This window comes from Sapajus apella, unplaced genomic scaffold (genome assembly GCF_009761245.1).
Source record: "Sapajus apella isolate SASKATOON/1434 unplaced genomic scaffold, GSC_monkey_1.0 scaffold62, whole genome shotgun sequence".
In the NCBI taxonomy this organism is placed as follows: domain Eukaryota; kingdom Metazoa; phylum Chordata; class Mammalia; order Primates; family Cebidae; genus Sapajus; species Sapajus apella.
Window position 1 is genome coordinate 3,774,621 of NW_022437002.1, and position 17,713 is coordinate 3,792,333.

Here is a 17,713-nt window from a genome sequence, read left to right on the forward strand (position 1 = left end):
TGAGCCTACTCCCTCTGAATCGCATCTGCATCTGCGATTCCACTTGGCCCCTGCCTCTCTCGGGACCACAGAGGAGGTGACAAGGCCAGGCCTGCCAGCTCCTTGATCCCCTCCCCCAGCCCTTCCGCCACGCCCCGCTCAGCCATCCCCAGTCCTGGAGCCTTGTGACAAGCTACCCTCTCCACACCCACCCCCAGGCCGCTGAAGAAATCTACGGCTGTGCCAACTGGCACCATGACAGCTACAGGGGCTCCACATCCGCTGGGCGCCCGGGGGCTTCTCGGTGGCCCTTCTCGGCTCCGTTCCTTCCTCATTCCCCTGCTGTGGCCATACTGCCTTGTCCTCTCTCCTCAAGCCCATCTCTGCCCACTCTCTCAGTGATGACCTCGACATGGGAGCACCCCCCCCAGCTTTTTGCCTAGCCTCTCCAACTACTAACTTCCTTGCAGCCCTTCTCCCCACAAAGGCCAGACCTGAGGCCTGGGCCTGCATCCCCCTCCTCCTGCCTTCTCGGGGAGGGCTCCACCCATCATTCCGCCTCATCAGCATCCCGTCAGCATTCTCCCCTGTGGCAGCCCAGGAGGGCACCCAGGCCTGCTCCATGCTCAGAGAGGCCCTCCTCTGACCCTCCGCTCCCCTCCTCTGTCAGTGAGCAGTCCGCGGCTGGCACTCTGGTTTTGCACCTGACACTCACTGCCTGGCTCAAATGTCATCTCCCCTGTTAATCCACTGCAGTCTGGCTTCTGCCCACATCTCTCTGCTGAATGTGTTCTTGATAAAGTCATCAGCACCCTCCTTGTTGCTAAATCCTGTGGACACATTGCAGGCCTGGTCTCGCCTAACCCCTCAGCAGCATTTGGTCCTGTTGACTCGTCCTGCCTTGAAGCACTCCCCTGGTTTCCTACCTCTCTGGCTACTCTGTCCCCATCTCCATGAGTGGTCTATTTTCCTGCTGTTTCCCATATCAGGAGTCCAGGCTTTGTTTTCACTGCACGTGATCCCCCCAGGCTTAATTAACCCTCTCTGAACCAATGCCCCCAAATCATCATCCCCAGGCCCTGCCTTTCCTGTGCTCCCCTCCCAGATATCCTCCTGCCTCCTGAGCCTCTCTCCTGACCATCAAACTCTCAAAACAGGCCCATGATCTCCTCTCAAACCTCTACCTGCTTGTTCCCCCATCCTCTTTGCCTAGAAAACTCCTACTTGACCTTCAAAACCCACCTCAAATGACCTCTCATCTATGGAGACTTCCATATTGTCAACTACCCAGGCGGAGTTGGCCACCCCTTCTTCTATGTGCCCCTTTATCACCCATGGGTCCATCTTCTGACTGTCAGAAATACCCCCCATTTCCTACCATCAGCCCTTTGAGGAAGGCTATATGTGAGTCCTCTCCCTGACACCCAGGGAATGCCAGCATAAAACTCAGCCCAGTGAAATACCAAGAAATAAGCACCAATGAATACATTGTTCCCAGATTCCCCCACAATGGGGGTCATGGGGAATGATCATTTGTAACCTTGACTCCCAGTGCAAGGTATCAGCTCTGACCCACAGTGCCAGCATTCAGATTTGATACACCAGCCTGCATGGAAGGGACCGCTAAGACATGCTCAAAGACAGGGCTCCTGGGTCCTCAGGCCTGACCCCTCGTTTATTCGTAAACACTTTGGAGGTGTAAATGCAGCTCTCAGCCCTCAGTCCTCCCATCCAGCTCCTGTGTGGGCTTTCTGCCCATCGCCATGTCTGGGGCATCTACCAGCCTGGCATCCAGTGCCCACCAAACAAGAACATATGAGAGACCCCCCTGACCGGTGTCAGGGACTCACACTGCTTCCTGTGGTCCCTGCTCCTCTTGTAACCGCTCACAGGCCATCCGCTGGCCAGCCCTACAATGTAACAGGAAGGGCAGGGCAAGTGGGGAGCAGGTTGGGGTCAGTGGTTTCCAGAATCCACCCTATTTGAAAATCAGAACATGTCTGAGGTCCAGCTTTTGGATCCCTTTTCCAGCCTCCTGAACTGGGCCAGAGTGGGGAAGGAAGAAGCCCAAGGTCACACAGCCCTATACTGCCTGCTCGCCCCTCCATTCCCACCCACCCCACTCAGAAGAGAGGCCAGCAATTTATTCCCACACATGGGAAGGCTGGTTCTCCCTGGAGGGGGAAGAAGACAGATAAGAGCAGAGGTGTCATTTACTGAGACAGTCAGCACACACCATGTGCGGGCCCCAGCCAGCCCTGAGCCCAGAACAGAGCAAGTCAAGAGGAAGTAAGCCAGGCAGGGTCCAAGAGGACAAGGAGGGGACCCCAGAAGGAATGTGAGTACCCTGAGCACTCCTGAGTGTCCACCCAGTGAGCCCAGCAGCCTGTGGGCCAAGCGCCCTAAGGCCTACAGTTCTGCAATCTATCAGCTTTCCCCATTGGGCTGCCAGTCGTGGGCACAGACAGATGTGCTGCCTGAGACACACTTCCCCACTCAACCACCTGATGACCTCATAACTGTTCCATTCTAAGAAGGCAATGTTTACTAAACAACTCCTACAGGCCAGTCACTGCACTCAGCACCACCTCATTTCATCCTCCTCAGGGCTGGTTTCCCCATTTTCCTAATGAAAAGGAGGCTCCAAGGTCTCACATTGGAGAGAGGCCAAGGTGGGTTCAAACCCAGACCTGCCTGACTCCAGAGGCCCTGCTCCTTCCACTGTGCTGCTCTGGCTCTGACAAAATGCCACTCAACTTGGACCTCCTTGGAGACACCTTCCCTGATTTGCATGGGACTCTGAGTCACCTCCACCTCCATCTAAGCCCCTAGTACCTGTCTCTCTTATCCTGTTCCCATGCTACTGTCTAATTGCTCCTTTGCAGTCTCCTCTGTGTAACCTCCGAAGTGAGCCTCGGGGATCCCAGCTCCAGCCACACCACTCCCCAGCTGAGGAAATCTTCAGTGGCTCCCTCACTGCCATAGTCAGAGTGTGAAACTCGGAGCCTGGCATGCTTCAGCCCCTGCTGGCTTGTCCAATCCTGTTTCTGTCACCCCACTGGACAGCCAAGCACACTGCAAGGCCATATGGACCCGTGGGAAGGGCAGATTCTGGAGCCAGACACATGTAGGTTTGATTCTCAGCTCTGCCACCGTCTTGCTGTGTACCCTTGGCCAAGGCATCTTACCTCTCTGAGCTTCAGATTCTTCAACTGAAAGTAAGGAGGACACTTCCTACCACATAGGTTCATTGTGAGAATTCAGTGAAAGCAGAGGTGTGGACTGCCTGGAGCACAATCGGCTCTCAATGAAAAGGAGATGTCAGCTGAACACGGTGGCTCACGCCTGCAATCTCTGCACTTTGGGAGGCGGAGGAGGGCAGATCATTTGAGCCCAGAAATTCAAGACCAGCCTGGGAAACATGGTGAAACCCTGTCTCAAAAAAAAAAAAAAAAAAGTAGCTGGGCTTGATGGCATGTGCCTGTAGTCCCAGCTACTTGGAAACCTGAGATGGGAGGAATGCTTGAGGCCAGGAGTTCGAGACTGCAGTGAGCGACGATTGTGCACTCCAGCCTAGGAGACACAGGAGGCCCTGTCTCAGAAAAAGAAAGAATGACAAAGAAAAAGAAAAGAGAAAGAAAGAAAAGGCGATGTCACCCCTTTTCATTATCCCTAGAATTGTACAAATGCTTTCCTCCCTCCACACATCTGCTAACGCGATTCCCTGCCCTTGAAATACCCTTCTCTCTGTTGCAGTCTGCCAAAGTCATCTACATGTCAGTTGCCACCTCCTCCAGGAAGCCTTCCTAGGCTGAAAATACAGGGGTTTGGATATGCCGGTACCCTTTTCTGTGGCCTAGTCCCCAGGCCACCCTTCCATAGCTGTGAGAATCCTGGGCTGATCCCTCCTATGGACCCTGAGGAGGGGTCTCAGTCTCCTGTGTCACTCTTACCCACAGGGCCTAGCTTCTGAAAAGACAGACATTCCGCAAACATGGGGCCAGATATTGCTGGGAGTTCCTCCACCCTAACCACACAGAGGCCCCTCTTGCCTCACCCCTGGTGCCAGCAGGCGGGGTGAGCACAGGCTCTTTGCCACTTGCACATACCTGCTATGCTGTGCTCCACAGACCCTGCCCCCCAAACTCCATGCAGTCCTGTGCCCTCAGCCTACTATGGTATGAATGTGTTAAAAATAACCGCAATAAACATCACTTCCATGGAAGAGAACGCTGTGATTTACAAAGCAGTCCTCCCTTCCCCTGGCTCCCTGCTTCCTCCCTGAGGCTGGTCCCAGAGCAGATGCCAACTGATTCCCTTTACACATGCTCTATCATGACCCTCCATGGCACCCCATCCCCAGCAGTGCTTCCTGTACCCCACAGTGTATCAGAATCACAGGGGTGCAGTGGGGGAAAGAGGTGGCTTTTGAAAGGCACAGGCTCTACCCCTGCAGTTCAATGAAACTGGGTACCCTGTGAGATCATATACCTAGCCAGAATGCTAGACGACCCCCTCCAATAACTCTTCCTCCCCAAACTGCCTACTTATCTACCCAGCCTCCCACCACAGATAGCTGGGTCCCTGCCACCTCCCCCATGTGGCCAGAAGCTCCTCGAGAGCAGGGATCATGTCTGACTCAGGCTGCTTCCCCCACGACGCACAGTTTTTGCTGCCATAAAGCCCTTGGCCAAGAAGAGGAGGTCCCAGTGTCCTGGGACGGCAGTCAAAGCCCTGGCCCCATCTCCCTCCACTAGGGCTACCATCCAGCAGCTCTAGTCTCTTTATAGCTCCTACACCCAGCGTGGTTCACACCTCCACGCCCTTGCACAGGCTGTTTCCTCTACCTCGAAAGCCCTTCCTCCTGAGAGCTTCCCCAAAGCATGGGGCGGAAGATGACTTGGGGCGGCTCACAAATGTACCATTAAATAACACTGGATCCCGGACTGAGGAAGTCAGGCTCTCCCCAGGTCTCTCAATCCGATTGTATGGGATAGTCTGGTTTGTGCCTGTTGTCCTGATGTAATTGATGGTACCCACATCTTCCCCTTCATAACCTCAGAAATGTCACAGTTTAGATGATAAATTACACGGTCATTTTCATCCTTCCAACTGCATGAGAGATAAAGGCTGTGCAGTCTTAGACTTTAACATATCACCAATGTGAGCTAATTTCTCTAACAAATGGAGAGTAGGAAAAGCATCCAGCTAGAGGTTAATAACGGCACTTTGCTTTCTCTGTGGTTGTTTCTTTGGTTACCTTCCGTTTCAGATAAATGATACTCTTTCCATTTAAGATATGAAACTGATTTTTATATATTAAATTTTTTAAATGATACAATTGAAAGAGAAATTTCACAGACTAGTGAATTCCTATTCATTCCTTAAAACTCAACTCCAAATCACCTTCTTTAGACTACCTTCCTCCCCTTTGTGGTTTACTCCCTTACTCTTCCTCCTCCTTGGACATCTGGCACCAGCACAATCTACCTTTTACACTAAATTATGATGACCCAGCTACGATTTGTTAGGCATCTACCATGTGCCAGGCACTGAACACTTACCCTCATCCTCTCACTGAACGCTCCCCACAGCCTCGTGGAATAGCTGTCACTACCCCCGTTTTACAGGTGATGAAACAGGGGTGAAGCGACTTAAAAACAGTCACTCGGCAAGTCAGTGGTAAGGTCCGGAACCGAACCCGGACTGGGCGACTTCAGTCTGTGGCCTTGACTACCACTGTCCTAGTGAGCGCCCTCTCACCCAACGGGCAGACAGTGTGCCTAGCTCACCTCTCCTCTCAGAGCCAGCCCCAGGCCTGGCACAAACGCCACGCTGATAAAGACATGAAGATGTGTGTGAGGGACTGGCTGGAACTCAGTCCTGACTGGGATGTGTGGGGACATCTTGGCCCCACTTCCCACCGCATGATAGAGCACACAGAGCTCCACCAGCACAGATCTGGGCTAGAAGGACCTGCCAGGAAACAGCACCAAGTGTGCTGGGTTTCCCTGCCCCCACCCTGCCTCCTCACTCTCTGAGCCCCCAACAGGCAAGGAAGACCCCTACTTCCTGCTGCCAGACCAGGATGGCCAAAAGAGAGCAGCAGAGTCTGAGTGCTGGGAGGGAAATGCCAATCTTAGAACTGGGCTGGGCAAATCAGAGGCAACTTCCTAGAGGGGACAGGGCTTGGGCGGTGCTTAGAAGGATGCAGGAGTTCTGGATAGCCAAGGGCAAAGAGCATTCCAGGGGAGGAGCCTCTGTTGAAAAGGTGCAGGAGAATTCGAGAGAAGGCTGAAAAGCAGGTGGTAGCTGGTTCCCAGGTGGGGCTTGAAGGCCAGGCTGAGGAGTTTGGGTAGCACTGGGGATTTGCTGGGGTCTAGATCAGGAAGTGGCACACAAAGAACTGGGGATTCTAAGGCCCCAAGATGGGCAGCACCATGTCTATGTCACAGAGAAGCAGTGGCAGGGTGGGGGTCTGAGCCCACTCTTGGCTCCCAGGAGACCCCACGTTCACCTTTAGGCCACACCTCAAGGATGGAGCCTGATGATGGGGAGGGTGAGCCTGCAGCAAGCAGCCATGGGCAGGCCAGTGCCCATGGGGGAGGTAGGGATTATGGCCAAGGAGAGAGGCATGCATGAGGCAGGGTTCTTTCTCCCAAGTGTCACTGGGCACAGCCATGCCCACTGCCCAGTGCCTCCTCAGTATTAGAGGGTCACTGGGCAGGAACTGCAGGCTGGTGCCAGCCCTCAGGAGCTGAACTCTGCAGCTGGCACTACCACTACGGCCCCCCTTCCAGCCCTGGCCTCAGCCAGCCTCCGTGCCAGTCCTCCACCAAGCTCCTTCCTGCCTGCCTTTCTTTTCTTCCTTTCCCCCACTTAACAGATTGCGGCAGCAAGATGGCACAAATTTATGGCTCAACTCACCAAAAATAACAAGAGATCTATCAAAGGCAGTTTGCGTGAAATTAACAGGCGCCTGTACCCTCTTGTCAAACACACTCGGCTCTGAGGCTCCCAGTCACTGCCCACCAGCCCCCCGCCTAGTGCTCTTCTGGTACCAGCCCAAGCCCACCCTGCTAGGCCTTGCTGTGGATCCTCCTCAGGAGTGTCCCAGAGAAGGTGAACACAGCTTCCCTGCCCTGGTGCCTGGCAGAGGGGCCAGGACAAGGACAAGGCTCTCACTCTTCCTGTTCACCACCATCCCCATGAATCTTGCTCTCAGCCTGGCAGCTGCAGGTGCCAGCCCATTCTCCTGAAGCCCAGTGGGGAGGAGACAAGGGGAGGAATGGAAGGGGCCAAAGCCTTGGCAAGGGTGGTGCTGCCCCCAAGTACACACAGTGCCATGACCCTCAGACATGCCCCGACAGGTGGAACAACAGTCATGTGCCCGCTGTGTCTCACACCAGAAAGGCTGAGCAAGAGGAAGGAGACGGCAGAATGGAAGAGCTTCCTGCCTGCCAAGGGAGGGGCAGGGGCTGTGCCAGCCCAGCTCTGGGCACCACCAGTGTGCCATGTGAGCCCACTTATGACAGCTGACACCACATCATCCCATGCCAACTCACTATGGGGACCCTCCCTGAAAAGCAACCCCAAGGAAACATGCCAAGTAGGGCAAGGGGCAAGAGCAGAGGTCAGGCTTGGGAACAGCTGGGAGCCCCAGCTCAGGGCTCCCTGCTCAGAGAGACACCTGGCCTCGTGCCCAGGAATAATCAGGCATCCAATCTCCACCCATCTCTAGCCCCAGAGGCCTCTGCAGAGGCTCTGATGATGGTGCCTTTCCCATCGCCGGCCCTCTCTGATCCCCAAAGACACCCTAGCTACCAACCAACTCCTGCTTCCGGCTTCAACCAAGCCCAGCTGGCTGCTCCTGGCTCTGTGCTCCACATGGCAGCCTGCCCAGATGGTGCCCGCCCATGAGGGCAGAGCCTTGCTCCGTCCACTGCAGATCACTGGGCCGATGGACCTCAGGGAAAGCCAGACAAATGTACCCGACCACAGCTGAGCACGATGGGGGAGACCCCCGCAGAGCGACAGCCAGTGTCGGCCATGCAGGAAGAGCTATAAACCTCCTGATATACGCTTGGCGTTCTCCGCCGACGTTCAACAAAGAAGCGAAATTCAATTTCTTCCTACAGGCACTAAATCCCAGGCCAGCCTCCAGGGCCTGAAACCTGCCCACAGCCTGTCTGTCACTCGGACGGCTTCATTGACCACCATTAGAGGACAAGCTAGCCTGAGAGAGAGGCCACAGCAAGGCCACTGGGCACTTGCCGTGGATGGGCGCAATACCAGATATCTCACTGGGGAGGCCAAAGTACTGGGCCAGGCTACCTTCATGATAACAACCTCCTCTAATTAATTCAGGGATACCTCCTCATTCTACAAAGAAACCACCGCCCACCAAAAATAAAGGGATCATCAAGGTAACAGTCAAAGGTAGGGCCCAACTCCAGGGCTCTAGCCAGCAAAGCAGGGCTGGGGACAGGCCGTACTCTGCCAGTACTCCTAGCGGCCCTCACACGACACCCCGTCTCCTTACACACACTCTCCCAGTGAAATCCAGATGCCCCTTCTAACCTCTATCCCTGCATCCTTGATTCCCATGAGGTAGGCCAGCACCTGTTATCCCAAATGGGGAAACTGAGGCCCAGAGAGAGAAGAGGCCTCCCTGTCAGTACCAGAGCTGCAGACCAGACCCTAGACCTGCCTCCTTCCCATCCCCATGCCATCGGTCCCTGTTCCCTCCAGGTCTCCTGCTCAGTCCCTGGCCCAGCACTGTTCAGCAGGCACATAGGATCCAGCTGAGGCCCTCGGGGCCTTGAAGCTGCAGGAAGCAGGGTCTGCGGAAGGCAGCCGTGGCTGAGGGAGCTGGGGTGGGAGCGGGGCTCGCAGAGCTTTTGCCCAGTCAGCAGGAAGCTCTAGCAGCTGGCGGCCTCAGTCCCAGAAGACATGGGCCCTGACGGGGGAGACAAGGGACACCGGGAGCTGAGCCAGCCCAGCCCTCCAAGGCAGCCTGGAAGCTCAGGCCTCTTCACCCAGGAGCACCCTCCCTTGCTTCTCTCTGCCCTGACCCTGGGGCAACTGCCAAAACTCACTGACCTGGGTGGACAGGAATGTATCCTTGCTGCCTACCTACTCCAGCCTCCAGGCAAACTTGTCAACTGGCAGCGCCAGGGCCTGCCACAATCACTCCCAGCTTTTGTGCACGCTGCTCCCTCTGCCTAGAATGCCCTCATCCCATTTCTGCTTGTCCTTCAGGTCTCTGTTCCTGCATCACTTCCTTCAGGGAGCCTCCCCTGGCTGCCCAGTTAGGAGGTCCCTCCCTGGGTTTATATATCACTATGCATTATCTGATCTGTGCCCCCATTTATCCAGCCAGTCTGCAGACTCTTCAAGAGTGAGCTCTCACTCCCAAGCATTCTGGTGACTGCAACAGTTGGACAAGGCTTGGCACAGGAGTGATATCAGAGAACAGCTACATGAATGGCCGAGGATCTGCCAGGATGGACACCAGGGACACCGTCAGCCCCTGCAGACCCCACCCCACCCAGGACCTGCTCATACTCACCATATCTCATCTCGGTTGTGAATAGATCATTGCTGCTCCCCGAGTGCAAATCAGCCTCAGCAGGTGGGGCTGGGCCCCCGGGCACCAGGGCATTGGACAGGGTGTGGGCAGCAGGAGGGCCTGGAGATGTGGTGGTGGCGGAGCCGGCCCCCACCTCTCCGGGGCAGCTGCAGCCTGGCTGAGCGAAGCCACAGGCCCTGCCAGCAGCTCGGCCACACTCCTCACTCCAGCGGCAGAGCACACCACAGGTGAACTGGCTGGAGTTGTTGTTGTTGATGAGCAAGACCTCCACAAAGCGGAAGGCCAGGGCAGCGGGCGCCAGCAGGCGCGGGGCCTCAGAGGGCTCAGCCGACAGGCACAGCTGCACGAAGTTCTTGTCGAAGTGCAGGAAGGTAAAGGGGCCCGAGCCACTGCACAGCTCCAACCCCGCTGCCGCCTCCGCCTCCTCCTCCTCTGGCCGCCCCACCTCGGACTCCACCTGGGCCACCGCCTCCTCCGGGCTAGGCCGCAGGCAGGTAAAGTTGACCAGGTAGTGGTCCAGGGGCAGCAGGCGGGGGGCAAAGTGTGTGCACACCTGCTCCTGGCGGTTGAAGCGCAGGTAGAGGGAGTACTTGGTGGGGTCAGGGTTCTCCAGGGTCCAGGAGCAGCCCGAGGCGATGGTGGGAAAGAGGTCCTGCAGCGAGAAGGCCCCGTAGAGCACACCCGAGGCCAGGGCAGAGCAGGCACTGGGGGCGGGGTCGAAGGCGGCGGCCAGGCGCAGGGACAGAATCACAGACAGTAAGAGGGGACAGGCTGGGGTCATCCTATGTCCCTTGCCCTGTGGAGAGAGACAGTGGTCAGTGGGCCCGCACCACAGACAGCCTGGGCTCTGAACCTCCTATGCTGAGCTGCAGGAGGCGGCCTCATAGTTAAAGACCATAGTCTACAGAGTGTCACCCAGCTCTACCTGTGTGAACTTAGACAAGGGACTTGACCTCTCTGAGCCTCAGTTTCCTTACCTGTAAAATGAAGCGATGATAGTACCTATCTCACAGGTTTCCTACAAGGGTGAAAGGAGATAAGTAAGGGAAAGGGTTCGGGAGATCGCCTAGAATCTTGTGAGCCCGGAGGAAACAGGAGTTGTTGTTGCTATCATTCCGTTTCCTCAGAGTCAGCCCATCAACTACGAGTGCGTTCGACTGACATTCAGATCCAGCCCCAGCCCCACCATCCAACCTGTATTCTCCAGAACTGTTGCTCTCAGTCCCAGTGTGTCATGATCAGCTGTGAGGCATGTCACGCGTAATCCTGCAGTAATTGTCAAAGTGGTGATGTTTGACTACAATTTGCTTTTTTATAAATTAGAACAATTCGAGGTTATTCCTGGAACAATGTTATTCTCACTCACTTGCTTTACTGCGAGGGAGAGAAAGGGGCGGAGTTACAGCCAGTGTGCCAGGAACTGCGCACAACCTGAGCCATGCCCACAGGAGGGCACTGCCAGTGTGGACGTCATGTGTCTCGCTGCTGTGGATTTCCTGGTTGGAACAAGGGGGAGAGGCACCAAGCAAGGGGACATTGGGCTTGAGTCCCAACCCAGCTGCCACCTACTGGCTAGGTGGCCCTCATGAGCCTCAGTTTTCTCATCTGTAAAATGGGTGCAGGAATTCCCCTCTTACTTCCCTCTTCCCCTCCAGCCCCATGGGATTATCTTCCAACGCCTGGTTCAGGGCCTGCTATCCCCAGTGAAGCTACCAGCCAGTCGTGACCTCTCTCCTATACTATTTCCCCAAGGCTAGCTCAGTCAGCTCATGGGTCTTCCAGTGCCTAAGGGTGGGGACCACAGCTTGTTGATTTCTACCTTCCCTTAAAGCACTGTACTAAGCTAAGCCCTCAACAGGTGTGAATGTGCTCCAGGTGTGGGTGGGCACCTAGGACCCAAGCCCTACCCCCAGGGACACACAGAGCAGTCAGGCCAGAGTGGGTAACAGCTGAGGACAGGGAGAGCTGCGGGTGCCCTCCCACCTATCAGGCCAGGGCTGTGTCACTGCCCACAGCCTGCCCAGTCTCTACCCAACTGTCTAAAACATGGAAGCTAGCACATGGTCTGGTCACCCCACTTCCAGTCCTACCCCTCAAGCAATCCACACAGCCTTCCCTCTCCATGCCACAGGACAGCTCACAGCACTGCATGGGCCCCTAGAGCCCAGCTGGTCCACATTAGAGGAGAAAAGATGGGGACAGGAAAATGGAGGCAGCCTGCTCCAGATCACACAAAGGTGACCAGAGGGGACTCGAGCCTAGGATCTGAGGCCCAGCTCAGGCCCGTCTCCCTCCACCAGTAGCCTCTGCTTCTTCCCTATGCTTGCTGCTCAGGCCTCAGACCAGATGGACAAGCTATTAGCTCTGGGGACTGAATCAGAAACACAGGACAATTCACAGGTATGGCTAGATTCTCCCAAGACACAGTTGCTCCCAGGGGATAGACTTTCCGTGGGGTCTTCAGGAGTCTAAACAGTGGGCAGAGGGGGGACAGGATTTAGAACCCCAACTTTCCAGTCCCTGTGGAGCATCCATGGAGCTCCCCACTGCCCCATTTCCCACATCCCCACGTGCTACACCTCCAAGCCAGCCCCAAGCAAGCACCTGCCCATCCCAGCCATACAGGGGTTGGGAGAGATGGCGGCAAGCAAGCTCCAGGCAGACCTACTCACTGCAGAGCAGCCACCCCACCCTCCTCCCAAGACCCACACGGAGTTATTCAGCGGAAGCCAGACAGGCTGTGCATCTCCCCCACGCACCCACCCTCCTCCTCAGAGCTGAAAAACAGACCAGACCCCTGGTCTTTCCGACCCTACATCATGCCTGTCCCAAACTGTTCAGCACCCCCTGCCTGCTGTGGCACTAGCAAAGCCAGAAGCTGATGGTGAGTTACATCCAATCCCCCTGCTGCCCCCAATTATTTTTAAGCAGGCTGCCAAATTCAGGCCATGGCTGTGGCTCAGTGGAGGGGAGGTGGGGGCTCATTATAACTGGCTTCCCTTCCCCCACTTAGAGCAGCTTGGGGAACCTCCCCTCACACACACACCAATACATGTGGGTTTGAACACCCTTGTGCCCTGAGGACACACACCCCAAAGCATGTGTGCACAGATGTATGCATAGACAGTCATTCACAGGTGTTCTGCATGCCAACGGATACGTATGCGCACAGATATGCACACAGACAGGTGAAAACCACAGATTCATGCTCTCACATGCACTCAGAAGTGTACCCGCACACACAGGGGTGTAGAGGCTGATACTTGTACACATGCACAGAGGTGCACATGCATTCTCAAGTGAGAACATACATGAGTATTGGGCCCTCTGAGGCTCGGGATATGACAGCTAAGTGTCAGGCAGGAGCCTCTGGGGGCCCTTCCTTGGCTTGTCTGAAGCTGGGGCTTACTCCCCTGCCCCCTCCTGGGCTACTACTCCCTACTCCATAGCCCCGCCCCATCAAGAAGCGCAAGGTCCACATCCTCCAGAGCCACAGGCTGGCTTCTCCAGAACTGAGCCACTTTTAACCCGACCCAAGCCCCCTCCTCCCCTCCATCTCCTTCAGACATGTTCACGCTCATTCTGTGATTTTGCCCTGGACATGCCTGACCCTCACCGCGCCGGCTGCAGCATAAGACCTTTTGGGGCCCCTTTCTATATCACTTGCCACCACTCAAAATAAGGCAAAGACCCAATTCCAAGCTGGGTCACAGAGAGCCACTGGTTCATTAAAGACCCTCCTGCCTGTGTGTGGCCAGGCCTGTCCTCCCAGGGGCACTGCCCACCCAGAGGCCTCTCCCTGAGCCACCCCCAGAAGGGGACCTAGAAAGATGATCCTTGCTTCACAGGCAGCCCAAGTGGCTTTTAGTCATGATTAACCTCCCTGAGCCTCAGTTTCCCTCTCTGTGCAATGCAGACCATAAGCCTTGCCCTCAAGATGGTAGACACCTCATCAGCCTCCCAACAAGTTCCCAGCACAGAGCCTGGCTCACAGCTCTGTCTCTTGGTCTTCTCAGGGCCTCATAAACGCTGCCCTCTTGCTGAGGTACAGGGCACTGCCTCTAGGAAGGCTCTTTGGGTTGAACCATGAGGGGCTTGGCTACCTCCAAACCCAGGAAGACCACAGACCCATCCTTGCACAAGAGCTAGAGAGGAGAGGTACTAAGGTCAGCACTGAGGAAGAACTTCCTGGGCTAGAGGTGGCTGATGGAGAGGAGGATCAAAAGGCCTCCTCCCTCAGGACCTCTCTCCAGAGATGGGCGCAGAGCTGGCTAGAGTAGTCTCCCTCTCCAAGCCCTCTCCTAGCGGGGACTGGGGGCTGCCTTCGCCACATGCTCCTGACCCCAGCAAACCCAAGAATCCCACTCTGCCTAAACACACTCAAGTCCCCTTCCTTTCCCACCCCTCAGGCCTCCCCAGCTTCCCTTCGGCAACAATAAAGGAATCCAAGGCTTTCGGCTGCTAAAAGAGCCAAGGCAAGACTGAGGGGTTGGTGGGTAGAGCGGCGCGGGAGGAGTGTCTCGGGGCCAGGGCCGGTCTAGGATTCCCGGGATGACTCCCATTCGTCGCTGGGCGGCGGGGGAGGGGCGGGCCGGGAGTGGGGGCGCGGCGACGCGCACAGCCGTTGCGTTTATCCACCTGGCAGCTCCAATTTGCCCGCCCGTCACTCACCCTCAGCCTCCCGGGCGCTCGCCGCCAGCCCTGCCCAGGCGGCCACGCAGGCGGGGACCCCCACTCGGGGCCTCTGGGGCCTCTGCCAGTGGACCCGGGGACAGGGTCCTCAGGGGCCGCTCTCCCAGAGCTCTGTCACCCCGGAGAGCGCACACCCTCCATCCTGCCTCCGGAGCCGGGGGACCCTGCCGAGGGGAGGGAGCGACCCCCTCGGTGCAGCCCTCCCGCTCCAACTGCCAGAGAGGGTCGATCTCTTGGGGGAGGGGGTTCCTCCTTAAGGAGGAAAAGGCCGACAGAACTGGAAGGGGGACAAGGGGCAGCCCTCGGCCCCTGGGGGCGGTGCCGCGAGGGCTGCGGGGGGGGGGGGGGGGGGGGGGGGGGCGGTGACTCAGCCGCCCTCCGCCCGCCTCCCCGGAACTTTGCAGCAGCTGGAGCCACCGTTGCTACAGGAACCGAATGCTTTTGTTCCCCAATGTCAGGGCTGCCGGGGCAGGCGGGTGGCGAGGAGGCTGCCACTCCGCAGTGGGACCCAGGTCCGGCCACACTGCCCAGAGGACTTCCAGTCATCACAGGTTCGAGTCCCCTTCCTCCCCGCCACCTTCCCTTCCCCCAAGCCACTCAGGCCAATGCCAGTTTTCTTCAAACTCCCCAAGCCCTCAGGCCAGGTGACCCTGCTAACTCTGACCAGAGTTGAAGGGCCCTGGGAAGTTCCTGATGGTGTCTGACCTCCTGGGGGAGGGTAGAGGCTCTTTTGTAGCTGAGTGACTGATTTCCCACCTGGGCTCCCCCTAACCGGCTGCCTGCCTTCGGGAACTCTGACTGGGATTTATTCTCAGTACTTCTCCCACCTCTGCAGCCTCTACACTTGAACCAAGACCCCAGAGATCTTGACCTGGCTTTCACTGATGTCCCTCTGGCCAGAGCTGATCCTAGAGAAATATAGTGGGAAGCTGCAGGGCCAGGAAGGAGATGAGGGAAACTGATAGTCACCAGCTTCCCCTGCACCCATACTTGGGGGGGGGGTGGGAAAAGGGCACGGGGGCTAAAGGTGTTTCTGTATTATTCTGGGGGTTGGTTTGAAGGCACTGAAACACGTTTTTCATTTTCCTCCTTTGGGATTTGGAATGGAGTGGAGAGGGGCCTGACCTTGGCCTTGAACAGAAACTGCCCCACACCCCTATCATGATTGAGCATTGCTAGGTGCCATATACCCTATAGAAACAACCTAACTTCATTCTCCCTACAGCTATATGAGGCAGTGATCACTGACCCATTTATAAGAGGGTCAACTGAGGCTCAGAAAGATTAAGTAGCTTGCCCATGTCCCACAGCTTTTGAACCCAGGTCATCTGACTGAAAGCTGAGTTCCTAACTACTTACTCAGCTTCATTACCTGGGGTGGGGAGGGAGGGAGGGATGGGGGCAGAGACCAGATGGGATCTCACTTTGTGTTACAGAAATACAGACCACGCACACACACCCCAGACTAGACATGTCCTTTGAAGAGTAGTACAGAAGGGGGGCAGAAGGGAGAGGGGAAGGAGAAGAGAGGGAAGAGGAGGGGAAGATCTCTTCTCTCAATTTTCATCCAGAGAAGACCCTCCCTAACCTCTCCACTACCATCACCAGGGCATATCCTGTGCAGAGTCTACACTGACCCTCACCCCGGTAGCAGTGCAGAGGATATTCCCCAGGTGCTTGCTCTGTCCCAGGGTCAGGTGGATTCCCCCACAACCTACTCCATGCTGCCAGGCAGAGCCCACCTTTGCCCCCAGCCCTCCCCTCATGGGAAATGCCATGGGGTAGAGGCTCCCTGGCAACACCTGACCAAGCACAAACAAGCTCGACCAGGTCCTGGAGCCGGCGAGCCCGCGGCCAGTCCTACTGGTCTGTGCCTGAAGGCTCAAAGGACTCTTGACTTGCTGCTGGGGTGAGCCCTTCACCCCACCCATCCCACCCCCAGAACATATGGCCTGACAACCAGGAGTGTTTGGGCATGGCTAGCGCGCGGAGGCACCTGGCCTGGCCCACCAATCTCCTCTCCCCAGGGACTTCCCAGCGTCAGTCCCGCAGCCACCGCTAATACTCTGGCTGCGGAAACCCGGTGTTGCCCGCGGGAGAAGGGCTGGCGGGTGCCGGGCTTCGGGCAGGGGGCGCCAGAGGACGCCCAGGGGCCCGGCCGGCAGCTGGCGAGGCGGGCAGGCAGGCGGCATCTCTCGGCCCGGGCGCCCCTCCCCCCCGCGGGCAACAGATCCGTCGCTCGCTCTGCACTGGCCGCGGCGCGGAGGACTTCCCCCGGCTGTGCCCTCGGACCGAGCTGACTGCGGGAGTGGCCGCCAACTTCACAGCCTACAGCCCCCTCTCGATCATGCCGGCCCTGGGGCTGCGGGAGGGTGCGTCTGGTGCCCAATTCTATGACCAGGGGTGGGAGGATAGGGATGGGGGATGGACAGATAGACTCTGGCCAAAGATGGACATGGAAGTCAGGGATGCGGGTCCAGTCGGGTTCTCAGCTGGAGGGGAGGGGGCGCAGAGCAGACACGGGGAACACGGCCCCAATTCCAAGCTGGGGGGGGGAGGGGACTTGCAGCAAGATTGGCGAGGGAAGGCGGGACTCAGGGCAGATATGGGGGAGGGGGCACTCGGGGCAGAAATAGAGAAGAAGCATGGTCGGGGTACAGGCGCGGGGGAGGGTAGTAACTATGGGCAGACATAGATGGGGACTGGAAAGACTTCGAGCAGAGATGAAGTGGAGGAGAGGAGCAGGCATTCCTACTGGGAAGGGAGATGGTGGGGGAGACACAGTTGAGCTGCAGGTTAATGGGGGGGCTCTAACCAAGGTGGGGGACGCACTGCACGGATCCAGGCCGAGATAGGAAAGACTCGAGACAGCAAAGGGGGCACGGTCTGTGTTAGGATTCTAGAAGGGGAGACTTGAGCATAGATGGGTAAGAGGGTCCGTCCAGGCTTGGGGGGGGCGGTGGGCAGAGATTAGAGATTCACCAGCGATCAAGGGGGCCTCGGCCCCAGGCTTGGGAGTTCCCCAGAAGATGGGGGTGGGCTAACGCTGAACGAACTCAGTTCGGGCTGGGGGAGAATTCAGCAGAGATGGGTGAGGAGAGCGCCCCGAGTCCTGGCCGGTGCGGAAACTCGGGACCGCGCCGGGAGGGCTCGGTGCGAGGCCAGGTCTGGGTCTGGGGCCGAGCACTCACCTGGGCGCCGTCAGCAGCAGGAGCGGGGGCCGGCGCTGGCGGGGGCGGCCACTGGGCGCAAGTTTGCCATCCCTAAGTCGGGGGCCGGGCCGGACGCAGGGCAGGTAGCTGCAGCCGCGCGGAGGGCCGAGGCTCCCGCTCCCCCCGGCGGCGGGTGCAGAAAAGGCGCCGCGGACCAGCGCGGCGCCCGCCGCAGGCACGGCAAACAGGGACCAAGTGCCTGCCCCCACCAGCGCCGGCCCCCGCTCCTGCTGCTGAC

At 57.4% G+C, this 17,713-nt stretch overlaps 1 protein-coding gene across 16 annotated transcripts in view; it reads right to left on the bottom strand.

The window, feature by feature from the left end:
* The window catches only part of ADGRB2 (adhesion G protein-coupled receptor B2), a 36,780-nt gene extending 19,151 nt beyond the window's left edge, over positions 1-17,629 (bottom strand). For 8 of the 16 annotated variants that reach the window (XM_032246724.1, XM_032246721.1, XM_032246720.1 and 5 more), the window contains exons 1-5: positions 17,455-17,614; positions 10,938-11,067; positions 10,766-10,837; positions 10,549-10,589; positions 9,551-10,367 (exon numbers count right to left, since the gene is read on the bottom strand). In XM_032246724.1, coding sequence (XP_032102615.1) covers positions 9,551-10,352 — 802 coding nt within the window. In that variant the 5' untranslated portion in view covers positions 10,353-10,367; positions 10,549-10,589; positions 10,766-10,837; positions 10,938-11,067; positions 17,455-17,614. The other 8 variants (XM_032246722.1, XM_032246719.1, XM_032246709.1 and 5 more) reach the window with 7 other exon arrangements.
* Between the last annotated feature and the right edge of the window lie 84 nt (positions 17,630-17,713).